At 43.1% G+C, this 13,657-nt stretch overlaps 1 protein-coding gene across 2 annotated transcripts in view; it reads right to left on the bottom strand.

Annotated features, from left to right (window-relative positions):
* Positions 1-8,043, bottom strand: part of LOC131448821 (corticotropin-releasing factor receptor 1-like) — a 55,507-nt gene extending 47,464 nt beyond the window's left edge. The window contains exons 1-3 of one of the 2 annotated variants that reach the window (XM_058621603.1): positions 7,152-8,043; positions 2,587-2,674; positions 146-205 (exon numbers count right to left, since the gene is read on the bottom strand). In XM_058621603.1, the coding sequence (XP_058477586.1) occupies positions 146-205; positions 2,587-2,674; positions 7,152-7,226 (223 nt within the window). In that variant the 5' untranslated portion in view covers positions 7,227-8,043. The remainder of the gene's footprint in view (positions 1-145; positions 206-2,586; positions 2,675-7,151) is intronic. The other variant, XM_058621604.1, reaches the window with a different exon arrangement.
* Between the last annotated feature and the right edge of the window lie 5,614 nt (positions 8,044-13,657).

Here is a 13,657-nt window from a genome sequence, read left to right as displayed (position 1 = left end):
CAACACCAAGTCTATTTGCAGCATTGTTCTCGTCTTTGATGTTGGGCCCAGTAATCGGAGTTCATATCAAACGTCCTGCTCGTGGGGGTAACGCTGCATAGGGAATCAGTTTCACGCATTATGAAAAGAGGCAGATGCAACTCACCGCTCCATTGACCTGTGGTATTGATCAGACTTAGGTGCCAGGAGGCAGCCAGGGCCTGTACTGCAATCCAGAGAGAGGGAGAGAGAGCGAGGGGAGAGAGAGGGGAGAGTTCCATCAATACACTGAATCTCTGTTTGCCCGGCATTTAAAAGAAGCTATGAAAATCTAATTAGATCCAGCTTATCGGCGACAAAGGGTGGGCATTATAGGGCAACGGTAAACACTGGCGACAGGCTTTCCCTGGAGCAATATCAGGACGGTAGCTGTGAATACGAATGTAGACGTGCCCCCGAGGGTCAGGCTATATTGCTTAAACAACTCAAGAGGATTTAGATGAAAATATCCGGAAATAAGAACGATCTCCAGGGCAAAACTTCACACTTGATTCTAACGTTAAAAAAAAAAAAAGATTTATTCAAGCAATTGCTGTTTGAGTGATTACTTTGAAGCCAGCTGTGGTCATTTATCCAGACGTCTAAAACTACATACAGTGTATTTACACTTTTCTGACGAAGACCTCCAGTGGCTGTGAGAACTGTGAAGCTTTTCTGGCAGCAACGAAAACAGACGTGTGTTGTTATAAAACCACAAATCTGGCTTCAACTCTGGACACAGCTGTTCTCATCCTGTCTCCAACCATCACACATGTTGTTGTTTTTAACTCATTTTGAACTCTTTATCTTTTCCCCAACTTCAACCATGTACGGTAGTCCCCCCCCCCTCCACTTTAACCGCAGCACCATGATCCACTGGTTAAACATTAGTATCAGTATTTACCTTCCTAGTTGTTTTTGCGACCCTTGAGTGACTAAAAATAATAAACTGACGCCTCCTCCAGTAATGAAAACAACCTGAGGCACATTTTATGCTGTCAGCAACGAGGCAGGTCCACATCGTCACAGTGTAATCCCATTAACACATAGCATTGTCATGACATAAGAGCTAACCGACAAGGCCGCACAATAGAGAGATAACATGCAATAACATTGCTGAATACAACAGTGACAACATGATTAGTGACAAACAAACACTTGTTAATATCGACAGTGTACAGTATCTTCCTGCTTTGTGCTTTGCTGCAAACATAATCCCAGGCAGTGAGTGCTTTACACACACATAAAACTAATTCATTACATTATTTCCCCCTCCCAACAACAAGATTTACATTTTAACAGACCCTTTCAACATTTCCTGCTACTCCTGAATTGATGAAATTACATTTTGAACCATACCAGTGTGTGAAGTATACAGTATGTGAGGAGGAGGAGGATGAGCGAGCACATGATCTTATTGGGGAATAAATCTGCCTCCTGTGAAAAGTCTGTAGCTTTGTAACTTTGCTCAACCTATTTACACCACTGTATTTTAACGTTTAATGTGATAATGGTGTTACTTTAAGAGCTAAATATTTTCTCAGGTATTACTTGATATAAAAAGGTTTGAAAACTACTGCTCTAATCAATTATATTCTCATTTCTTTGCCCATCAAGTAGCTTGGCTTTGTCCTCCACAGGAGGGTCAACCAATCCCAGCTGACATGGGGCGAAAGACGCGGTACACAGTTCATTTCAAGCGTCTAATTAACCTCTGTGTGTTTTTTTAGACTGTGGAAGGAAACTGGAGAACCCACGCGCACACTGGCAGAACATGCAAACATGCAGAAAGGCAGTCATAAAATGAAAACAAAAACAACTAGTGACAAAGGGTGGGCATTATAGGGCAACGGTAAACACTGGTGACAGCCTTTCCCTGGGGCGATATCAGGACGGTAGCTGTGAATACGAATGTAGACGTGCCCCCGAGGGTCAGGCTATATTTCTTAAACAACTCAAGAGGATTTAGAAGGAAAAAATCCGTAAATCCGTGTCTAATTAACCTCTGTGTGTTAATTAAAAGACAGTGGGATGCTGAGAAAACCCACGCACACATGGAGAGAACATGCAAACGCCATACAGAAAGACCCTTTATGAAGTGAAAACAAAAACAACAATTTCATAAACAAAAACATTTAATAAAGTTCAAGCAGTCTCTGAACTACGTACATAATTGCGTATGTTGATATTGCGATTAAAGTCTTTTTTTTCTCGATGTATTGTGCGGCCCAACAAGCTTGGACATGTTTATGATATATCATAAGAGGAAAGTAATTGAGTGTGTGTTGTCACTGGGTGTGTTTAACATGTTTATTAAACACGTACTATAGAGATCCAGGGACAAAACTGAATAATAATGACAATGACAGTTTGCCAATATCCATGAAGAGGAAGTTGCGGTCGAGGGCTGGGGCTTTGGCGTTTTCGTATTTGCCAAGTTAGAATGGAAAGGACTGAAAATCGATGCAATCTCGAGAGCAGCAGCGGATCAACTGGTGTTGTCAGTGAGTGTAATGTAAACGCTTTGTGGGAGCTGCTGTAGACGTGCTGCTGTGGGTGTAAACTTACAGGAGAAATTCCCTAACAGCGCGGGCAGAGCTTCACATGTCAACTCCGCTAAAGAGGCTGACGGCAGGAGGCTAATGATGACACACACCTGCAAACAGAGAAAAAGAAACAGAGATCAGACTGAAACTGTGAATCACACATCTCGTCGCTGTGTTGATCTAACATGCTCCCTTTAATTCCCTCACACACACACACACACACACACACACACTTCATGAAATTGTGCTGAACTGAGTTGAAAGACTCTGCCCTTGAGCAGAAGATGCACGTATTTACAAAATAACCTCCGACTCATGCGGCGCTCTGAATGTGGAGCACGTTTGCGGTCTATAATCACTCTCCCCGTGAAACATGTGAAAATGACTCTTATTAAATGCAATATAAAGGCAAACAAGTTACATATTGGCTTCTTAGACGTCTGCAATGGCAAAATCTAAGCATTTACTTTGCTTTTTTATAAACGCAAAAAAAAACATAACAATAATAATAATAATAACGCACATAATTATGAGTAGGAGGCTCAGTGGCAGCTCTGTCTGTATCTGCATGTGACATAAGTACATTATACATGTGCTTCTGTTTGTCTCCAGCATGATTGAAATATGAGAAGCTTTATTTAGCTTTTTGTTCAGTGACAGTACAGTGGAACCGCCCAGGACCGAGCACAGAACCTGGGGAGACAGCACCGTCTCTGTTGCATCCCCCTCCCTCTGGAATCCACTACCCCCCCAGTCCAAGTCCATCCGTGACTGTTGTGACCTCTACTCGTTCAAATCGCTCCTCAAAACTCACCTTTTTCAACAAAAGTGGTCAATGGTTTTAACTTATGTGTTCGTCTTCTTTCTTTTCTCATTAATTAAAGCGACTTTGAGTTTTTAATTATTATTACTATTCTTAGTATTGTTCCCAGTACAGGTTGAGATAAATATTTCAGTTTGTTTGAAGGTCATCCAAAAAAACAACAAAAAAAAGCACAACAACTGGGGAACAAAGGTGTTTTGACATGAGTCATTGTTACCTTACTGGCATGTTGGTGTGATCGCATTCCAAAATAATTTGTTATCTTACCTAATGTTTGACAGCAGTGACTCTGAGTGAACTGAAGGCACAAAGTCCTTACTTCCACTCCACCTCTGCTGCCCTCCACCAATCTTTAAACTCAGCCACCAATAAATTGGGTCCCAAATCAGGGAAGGCTTCCTACGAGAGTACACAATCTACAGGTCAAGGCAGGTGCACTTTACTTGCTGCAAAAACATGGTACACATCGCTAAGCCCTGTGCATGTTTTGTCAATTAAATCTACTTTTAGGGGGCGGCTTTGGCTCAGAATAGAGCAGGTCCTCTTTCAACATGAAGGTTGGCTCAAGCCCCGGCTCCTCCCACTCCTGTGCTGGCATCGTATTTATAGAAATAACCAGTTCCAAGGCATTCTGTGGTTTTAAAAAGTCATGGTACCAAACCGCTAGAATGTTCTGCCATGCCGTAGGTAGGCTCGGTCTACGTCTGAACTGTCCCGACAAATGTCGTCCAACGGGAAACAATTGCGGAGAATCAGTTGATCGCGTCGCCGACAATTTCCCCGTATCACACTGCGAGTGAGGCTTAAAGACGAGAGTAATCTAATACTGTTCCATGTCTACAAATGAGTGGGTGATGAATTGAAATGTTGTGATCAACCACACACTGGTAAAACTGTCCGTTGGCCTCGTTGTCCATTGATAAAGGAGATCTCTGTAATCGTCTGCTTAGCTCCGGGCCAATCAGAAAACGAGAGGAGACAGGGTCTCGACAAAGCAAGCAAACGTCAACAACGCCATGTGGGCGCGCGCATATTCATGATCCTTATTATTATTATTTAATTCAGACATTTGGACATGAATACAACCACAACATGGCCATCTGGAGCTGGCGCCTGAATGATGACTAGTTGACAAGATAAGCAAGTGATGCAGTGTTATATGCACCGCCACGAAATGAGTCTCCTCTTGCATTCATTCTCAGCGATGAACACAGACTCACCTCCTGGTAAGAAAAATCATTTTCTGGACGCAGGTGTCCGTGTATGTGAGTGCAACTTAATCCCTGACACATGACGATTGAGGCTTTCGGCGCGGTTGGTCACTTGCCGCTCGCTGAGCATCGGCCGGAGTGTGTCCCGGGCTTTAGAAAAAAAAACATGAATGTGTGTGAACGGATGAGCTGCAAAACTGTAAAGTAAAGCACTTTGACGTGTGCTGCATAAACACAGGCCGCAGCCATTTGTGCACTTTTCAGATCCCAATGTTAGTCAACCATTATCTCTTTTCTAAACATTAGCCTCTGGCACTGAATTGAATCTTAGGATAAGCTGCGCTGTAAAGGATCCACCCATTGGATCCTTTGTTGCTCTGAAATGGAAGGACACATTTGCTCGGGCAGCATCTGCAGGAGCCGGCGAAGTGGGGCAGGCTCTGCCACTGCAGCCTTATATCTCATCTCGCATGATTGTGACAGGGATAAAACCCATACATCCATATATAGAAAATACCTGTCCAAGTCGCTTCCTGCTGCACAGACACACACAAACACACACACAAACACCTACCAAACAAACTGCTGCAGTTGATCAACATCAGCCAGTGTTTGAACTGTACTTCACGTTGCATGTGGACACACTGGACTGCAGTTTGAACAGAGGCAGCATCCGTTGTTATCAATTTCAGGGCAAAAAAAGGGGGGAGGGGGGTTCGGGACTGTAAAATGCCATCAGTTCAGTATTTGTCTCCAAACTAACCTCCCTCAAACTAGGTTACATTTAGCGACGCCGTCCTTGAGTGTGGACCGTTCCCTGAGGACATGGCTGCTATTACCAATAAAGACAGTGATTCATTTCCCATCCTTAAATAAAACATTCTTTCAAGCCATCAATAATGCAGCGCCCGCAACTGTAAACATTTCACCTATCGTCACACGCACTCCATTGTCTTATCAGACGTGTGTGTGTGTGTCAAAAACCACATGTGTTACCTTATGGTCACAGTGGCGTGAAGCAGTGTGCACACGGTGTGCAGTCACAGTCGCACCATATGAAACGCTGTGTGCCCCAGATTTCCAAACAGGGTTCCCGATGCCTCGCTGCATCGACTTCCTGCTCAGTGAATTGCGAGGGCAGGTATCATGGAAGTGTAAACCTGCTGTACCAGCTGTGGTTTCAGTAATTAAAGATAAAAGCCGACAGACACGGTGCAAGCAGCAGGATAAACCTCTGATGCCCTTCATTTGCGACGCATTTCATCGTTGGAGCTTCATCTGTTCAGTGCTGGAGTTGAGAATTAAACAATGTAAAAAGAATAAATAAATCCATTATCAGTAAATCTCTTTCTATAATAACAGAAAAAGACTCCAACCAAAAAATGTTCCCAATCCTTTGCGCATCATAGCAGCATTACTGCTCATGCACTAGGTTTGGAAAAATCTCAGTCATTATTAAGACATTATTGCATATAAACCTCATTTTAAGGCCCAATAAGAGACTTCAACATGCATTGAATCGAATGTTATATTTACTCTCAATTCCTCTTTATTCAACTTCAGGTGTCATTCAGGATATGCTGATGATAAAATCTTAATTTTACACAATATACAATAATGTATGCAGGGTTTTAGACTGTATGAAAATGTATGCAAATGTATGAAAACATGAAGTAAGATAGTAAGATAGGATATTTCTATAAGATGCAACACATTCACATGTTTAAATGGACATGTTGCTTTTCAAATAATATTAACAACCAATTCTTTGTTTCTTTGTTACACAGAAATGCCAGGATTTGGTTAGTGTAATCATTGGAGTACACTAATAAAAAGCAGGGTTATTTATTAAAGAAAAGTCTTCTTGTTGTTTTTTTTGTTTTGTACTGTTCTTAGTGCAAGGGTTCCTCACACACACACACACACACACACACAGAGATTATATGAAATCATTCTCTTTAGGCATTGGAATAACATTAAGCTGTCATTGTTGCCTCTTGTCTCTATTTACTTTCTCACAAATAAATACTGAAACTAAGCATCATTAGGGTCTGTTTTATCCAACAACTGTGGGAAATAAGTGAACTTAAAAATCGTGTTTTGTTGTAGTTAAGAATAATCAGCATTTTGATTCGCAGATTTCAGATTCATATGAGCTTTTTCTATCTTTTAAGTCGAAAGTCTTTGGCAGCTCCAGCTTCACTTTGAACTAAGATGTTTGTTCTTAATACTCTGAGTGGTCCAGTGGGAAGGAGGAGGAGGGGGGGGGGGGTCCCCCAAGTGTCCCTGTCAGGATTAATGTCCTGCTCGGACATCAAATGATTAATTTTCATATTTGATTCTGATGGACATTATCTTTTTTGAATAGCTGCGAGATTCAGAGAGAGAGTCAGCATGCAGCGCTGATATCTGGGGGATGATATAGTGTCCAATCCCCCCCCCTATCAAGATTATGCTCAGCCGCAATAAAACAGACCCACATGGTTTTACTAAACGATTTGTATTAAAGGAGAAAACTCAGAGGCAATGAGATGAGAAAGGCGCACGGCTTACCTCCAACAGAAAGAAGCATTTGCGACGCATTTCCAGCTCTTTATTGTTCACATAACGTTGATGAGTGTGTGTCATTAAAGGTCTTCTTGTCACTTTTCCCTCCCCAGCACTGGAGCTGCACCAGCCCTCTTACGCGAGACTATGCTGGGAGTTTGGACGGACCACAGGGAAAACGTGTGACAGAGCCGGAGATGAGCCGCAGTTGGAAATGTCAAGCGCAAAAGGCGCGTAGTTGGAGCCGCACACCAATCAAGTCTCCACACGCACGGGCGGTCCAGGTGATAATAACACGGCTGGTGTCCGGTCACGTTAATTTTCACAAACGTAATAAAAAGCTGTCCCTTCCCTTGCTTTCCTCGCGAATGTTTACTCGCGCACACCCACGAGTTCTCTTGGAAACCGAATCCACCTTGGAGAGAGCGAGACGCGCAACCATCAGCACTGACGCACCGTCACAGTCTGGCCGCGGACCAACGCTGCTCAACACGCTGCTCTCCCACACGCATGGTTTTACTCCGCAGGACACCCAGCGCTGTGGAGAGGCACCGTCACACCCCGCAGCTTCACATCCAGCTTCTGGAGCCTGCGTGCGTGGAGCTGCGTGATGTTGCTGTAGATCCTCAGCGCGCCGCCCACGTTGCTGTGCTTCTTAAATCCGATGCGACTGAATGAGGAAAAACCTCAATTCCTCGCCGTGGCGTGGAGTTAATTATGCAAACGGCCCCATCCGCGGCTCCACACTTAATCCCCTCTGCAATGCGAACCACGCCAACTAGTTAAAGGACGAGTCCGTGAAACAGTGTCACCATCGAGGGGACGATGTCATGATAGGAAGCAGGACCTGCTGTCAACATTTGCCTCCATTTCCAACTGAATTAGCGCCAAAAGCTCAGAGTTGACAGATTTGGCTGTGAGCTAAGATGGACAGATGGTCCCACTGTGTCAGTGAAGTTCAGCATGTGTTCAGCAGGGGTTTGTTTCAATCTGATCCACTGCAGATGACTTCCAATGGAACAGAAGTGACATATGAATCCTCCAGATTTGTAACAAAATAAATGACCGGAATATTAATCCAAATGATAGATTAAAAGTAAATTATACACACCAACCAATTATTATTAATAATAATAATAATAATAATGAGTTTGTAATGTATGACCACATCTAAAGAGCAACTGGCATCACCTATAGCAGCGATTTCCAAAGTGGGGTATAAGCAAAGAATATATATATTTATAAAAACATAACAAAAAAACATGATTTGCAAACAAGACGGAATGTTTTTTTTACAAGTGTGCAGTAGCAGGGTGTACATGGCTGGTGGTCAAATGTCTGAAAGGTTACGGGATTGTGAAAAGTTTGGGAAACAATGAGGAATCTGAACTCACATTTGGTCCTGTCCTATGTTGATCAATGATCTCAAGAGAGAAACAAAACAAGAACACTTGACCAGCACAACGACCACAAGAGGGACTTAAACCAGCTTTGTATGTTTATTTACAACTATAAAACACATTTTAGACTGTTGTACCAAGTACCTTTTATACACAGTAAAGCTGTGATAATGATAAACTTTGCACACACAGTTCCCAGCTGGGAAAAAAATGGACCTACACTACCTCTGATTGGTACTCGTTGCCATCATGAAGCAGGAAAACCTCTGCTGTCCCCTGTGTACGGGGAAAGGGACAAGTGGAATTTGTTATTCTGAGAAAGAAGCCCCAAAAAACCTGCAACCCACGACTACCAATACTTCACAGAAAAACAACCCTTGGGTGATACTAGCTGTCAATCACACCAGTGTCCTGCTTTATCGTCTATTTCCCTGTAAGCAGGAACATTATTCATCAAATTGACATCATGCTCTATTGAAGAAGACCTGGAACTATAGTGATGGAGACCTTTAACTCCTCAGGAAAAATGTTGACTGACGCTATAAATCAAGTGAGAAGACTAATTTACCTATAGATTTCCATTTAGATTGAGCTATCTGTGTCACCAGTGGAGTTGCCCATCAGTGGCGATTTAATATTCTTATTTCCTGGTTGACTTCAGGTGGAAATCTGAGGTCAAAAATAAGTATTACATGAAATACCTGATGATGACACCACTGACCTGAACATCAGCATGACACAATTCTGGAGGCTTTGAAACATGAGATCAGATTCTTATGAGCGATGTGTGCAGATATTCTGCGTACACACAATGTGGAAAGTATTCTACTGTTATTTTTGTTAAATCTGGATTCCCACAGAAGAGGGAAGATGAAGAATGAAGCATCAACATATGTCAGCAAAGCGTGGCGTTTTTCCACCTCCTGCATTCGAGGCGGAGCATCAACATTAATTTAGGCAGAAATCTGTTCACCTGACAAATGTTAGTGTGCTCAGCTCTGCCTTTGGACTCTGTTCAAATCTTTCCAGGTTTGGTTCACTGTCACAATCTCATGAAATCCTTTTTGGCGACAGCAGGATGCTGTTTCTCAGAGGTAAAAAAAAAAACAAACCCACAATAATAATAACAAGCCACTATACCCTGTATCTACTATATATATGCACTGCTATACCTGCTCAGCAGCAAACGACAGATGGACACAGTCAGAGAGCAGAGGGTGAACATTAGCAGCATTATTTCCCTCAGGAGACGGTGGAGACCAAAAACAGAGCATCAAGAGTGAAAATTGGACTTGGATTTGTCAACACCTCAAATTAAAGACTGCACTGCTGTCGAGGAAATGATATGAGCTCGCAAACAACACTGACAGACTCATCGGCTCTTGAGTTGCAGTAATTTGTTATTTTTTCCCCAGTGGACTTCTCCATAAAGGCAGCTGTTTTTATGGGACACATATATATTAACTAGAAACCAGTCAAATGGAAATTCTTTGAGTTTTGTGTTGCTGTTTGGTCAAAACAAGATATTTAAAGACATGGCTTTATGCACTATGAGATATGATGTATTCTTTTATGACATTTTACAGTTTAAAATAGTAACCAACAGATCAATAAGTAATGAGAATAATCTCCATTGGCTTTCGGTTTAGATTCTCTGCAGCATCATTGACTCCCCTTCCCTGTGGTTCTCACGTCCCCGCTCATCTAAATCCAAGTTTACCATATTGCTCATGATATTATTAGACGTGATAGTGCTCTTACATGCAAGAGGAGGGGAAGCATGGCTGCTAATATCTATACCACTGCGGCTTTGAGTGCCCAAAATGCTTAATGCTCCGTGCGCCCAAGCTTTCTTTAGCGCACGGAGTGACAAGCAAAGAGGCGTTATTTCAAAAGATGCTTTAATGCAAGGTGACACTTCCCTCCCCTGAGTGTGTCATCTCGTGAAGTGTCACTTGTGGCAAACGAAGGAACCATAGCCAACTGCGTCCTGTGGTTAGGATTCTGTTTCAAACTTATTATTACTATAAGCTTGTTCCTTGTAGCACTGAATGTACCTGCTCACTGTAAACACACCGAGACTAGCATTCAGGTGTGGAAATCTAACATTTTAATCAGCCTGACAGGTGTCATGCATGCTCTGGTGGAGCCATTAGTTTTGGTATTGATGTGAATTTTCTAAAAAAAGGGCCCGAGTCACGTGGGTTCATTCAAGGCGGTCGGGTGAGACAGTGTTTCTAATCCCTTTTCCTGCAGCTGGATGAGTTTGCCATCAACCAGACTGTCAGCCGCCCCCCCCTCCTCCTCCTCCACCTCGTCTAATCTGAAACAAATTCATCTTCAGCCTCGGCAGATGAGGCATCATTGATGCTAAGGGTCATTCCAGACGCATGGACAATGGCATAGCGGGCGTTCATTGAACGTTCGGGGAGCGGAGGGGGGGGGGTGGACATTTATGTAATGAACAGACACTCGCCCACGTAACAAACAAAAAAAAAGAAGGTCCAGATTAACGTGTGGCACAACACATTCTGTGATGAAATTGCATAACCTGTAAAAACCTCAGCTCGATGCGAGCTCAAGGTTGGAGTTGGGAAGGAAGGAAAACAGCCGACTAAAAGTGTCTTGATTGAACAGTTTCCTGCTTTCAGAGAGGAATGGATTCATGCATAATCAGGGCCTTTTCAAACAATCTTTTCAGTCATTTTTATCAAGAAAGAAAAAGGCACAAATTTACAGTTTCCTGCTTCTTAAATGGGAGGATTTGTTGCTTTCCTTTGCTCCGTCTTATGTCTTATGTAGATACTAAATTGCACAAGATGTCGAGAGGTTTTTCTTGGACGGATTTGCATATCCAACTCTGTTAAATGAGTGAATTCATTGAGAAACATATAATGGTCAAAATAATGAGCAAGAGAATCAGCAAGGAAACAGCCATAGTGCATCTCTAAATATAAAAATTGCTATATCTAAGTGTTATTACTTCAAATCAGGCCCAGTTTTGATTATGCAGGCTTTAAAATACAGTCCCTAACCACCACTTGATCATTATTTAGGACTCTAAGCTATAAAATACACACATTTGTGTATCCAAAGCAATAATAAACCAATATTCCATCTGCTTTTGGCAAGGCAAAGCCACTGAGTTGATGTACCAGTACATTTTAAATAGAATTGGACGTGCATTAATCGATCTATACTCTCTGCTGTCGAAGCCCAGGCTTTAGACTGCTTGGCTTTAGAGATGCTGACTGGTCACTAAATGCCGGACTTCAAGACTCGTACTCCATGAGACTTCTTTAGCTTAAAAACGTGCCATTTTATGCATCTGCGATTCAAGCCAGAAAATCTTTTTAGCACTTAGAAAAATCCTTTTTTTTGGATGTAGAAGGACAATTTGGTGGAGCTTTCATAAAATCACAGATTGATTTGTCGGCTGCTGTCAAGGTTAATTGTCAAGCTCCTTTCAGAAGTCCTGAACGTGCTCTTATTATAACGTCTCTTCATTGATCACCGTGCAAGCCCAAATACATTGTCCAACTGTTTCCAAGGTCAAAAAGTAAACTAGCAGGCTCAGTTCCCGGACAACGATTTTAATTAAAGTGCGATTGTTTCGTGACAACTGAGAAAACTCTGCGATCTGTAGATCACTTGATAGATTCTGAGCTCATCACAATGAATAATGGAATGGAATAATGGAACTTCATTATGAGTTTATTTCCCAGTGTCAAATTGAAGGTGGGGTTCGATGAGACGTGATGAAAGCTGGATAAAGAGTCATGTTTCTGAGGTGCAGCGGTGAGCACGCTTGCCTTTGCAGCAAGAAGTCCTGGGTTCGAGACACGGTCGGAACGAGGGCCCTTCTGCATGGAGTTTGCGTGTTCTCCCCGTGTGTGCGTGGGTTTTCTTGGCCACTCTAAATTGACCCTAGATGAGAGTGGATGTTTTTTTGCCTCTATGTGTCCCTGCAATGGCCTGGCGGTCTGTCCAGGCTGTACCCCACTTATCGCCCTAGGTCAGCTGAGATTGGCACAGCGGCCCCCGTGGCCCTCGTGTGGAGGGTAAAGTGGTAGAAAATAAATGGCTAGATGGATGTTTCTAAGGTCAGATGCAGTGAGGTGTAACATTTGTGCCCAAATGTTGTCGAGGTGCTCAAATGAACCTAAAGCGACGTGCGAGCAAGCGGCGGGAGACGCCCGCTATGATTGACAGCTCAAGAACAAGCGAGGGACTTTGACTTTTCCCCCAAATTTATGAAGCAGTTTTAAATGCGTCGGCAAAGCTGCGTAATCATAAATTTATTCATACAGTCATCGTAGCAAAACTTCAAAATCTTGTCAAGACGGTGACCTAGAAACAGGCTTCATATTTTTGCAGCGTCTGTTAGTGTGTGTGTGTGTGTGTGTGTGTGTGTGTGTTGTGTGCAGATCCTTGTTTTGAGCGTTTCCCACATCTGTGCACCGTGTCTTGCTGACACACTCAAAGCAACACTTCAAGAGCCCCCTCGCTCCAATAACAAACAGCCAGCGTTTTTTAAAACACACTCATCGCCGCGGAAACAGTCTGCGCGCTCACAGTCGCACCGACCAGGTGTGTGAGGAGGGAACAAACACAGCGCGCCGCGGAGAACAAGGGACACCGGTTGTGCTTATGTACTGAGGGAGGACAACAAACTGTATGTTTATGACGTTTCCTACGATGCGGCATCTCTCTCTCGCCGACACATCAAACACACAGAGATATTGCATGTGGTAAACAATTTCAAGAACCTGGTCCTTGAACCAGGTTTGTGACAAAGCCAATATGAGTTATTAGCGAAGCCTTCGGAAGATGCCGTATTGATTTTATGACAGGCCTGAATGTAGTAGCACCTTCGCGAACACGAAACGACCCTCTGCATGCTAATAAGGTCACCTGACAATGATGGCCTTTGTCCGCACGAGTACCGCTAACATTTTTGTGCGACGCACGTGGACGGGGGGGCTCGCTCAGGAAGCCACACGGCATTATTATTCCTGCCGTAACAAGCCTTGTTAGCATTTAACATCCAAATGCAACACAGCCGTGACATTTATGCCCGGCACTGTAACACTAGTGTGAAGAGGCTCCGAC

This window comes from Solea solea, chromosome 21, assembly GCF_958295425.1.
Source record: "Solea solea chromosome 21, fSolSol10.1, whole genome shotgun sequence".
Classification (NCBI taxonomy): Eukaryota; Metazoa; Chordata; class Actinopteri; order Pleuronectiformes; family Soleidae; genus Solea; species Solea solea.
Note: the sequence above shows the minus strand (reverse complement) of the source record. Positions and strands in the feature narration are given on the sequence as shown.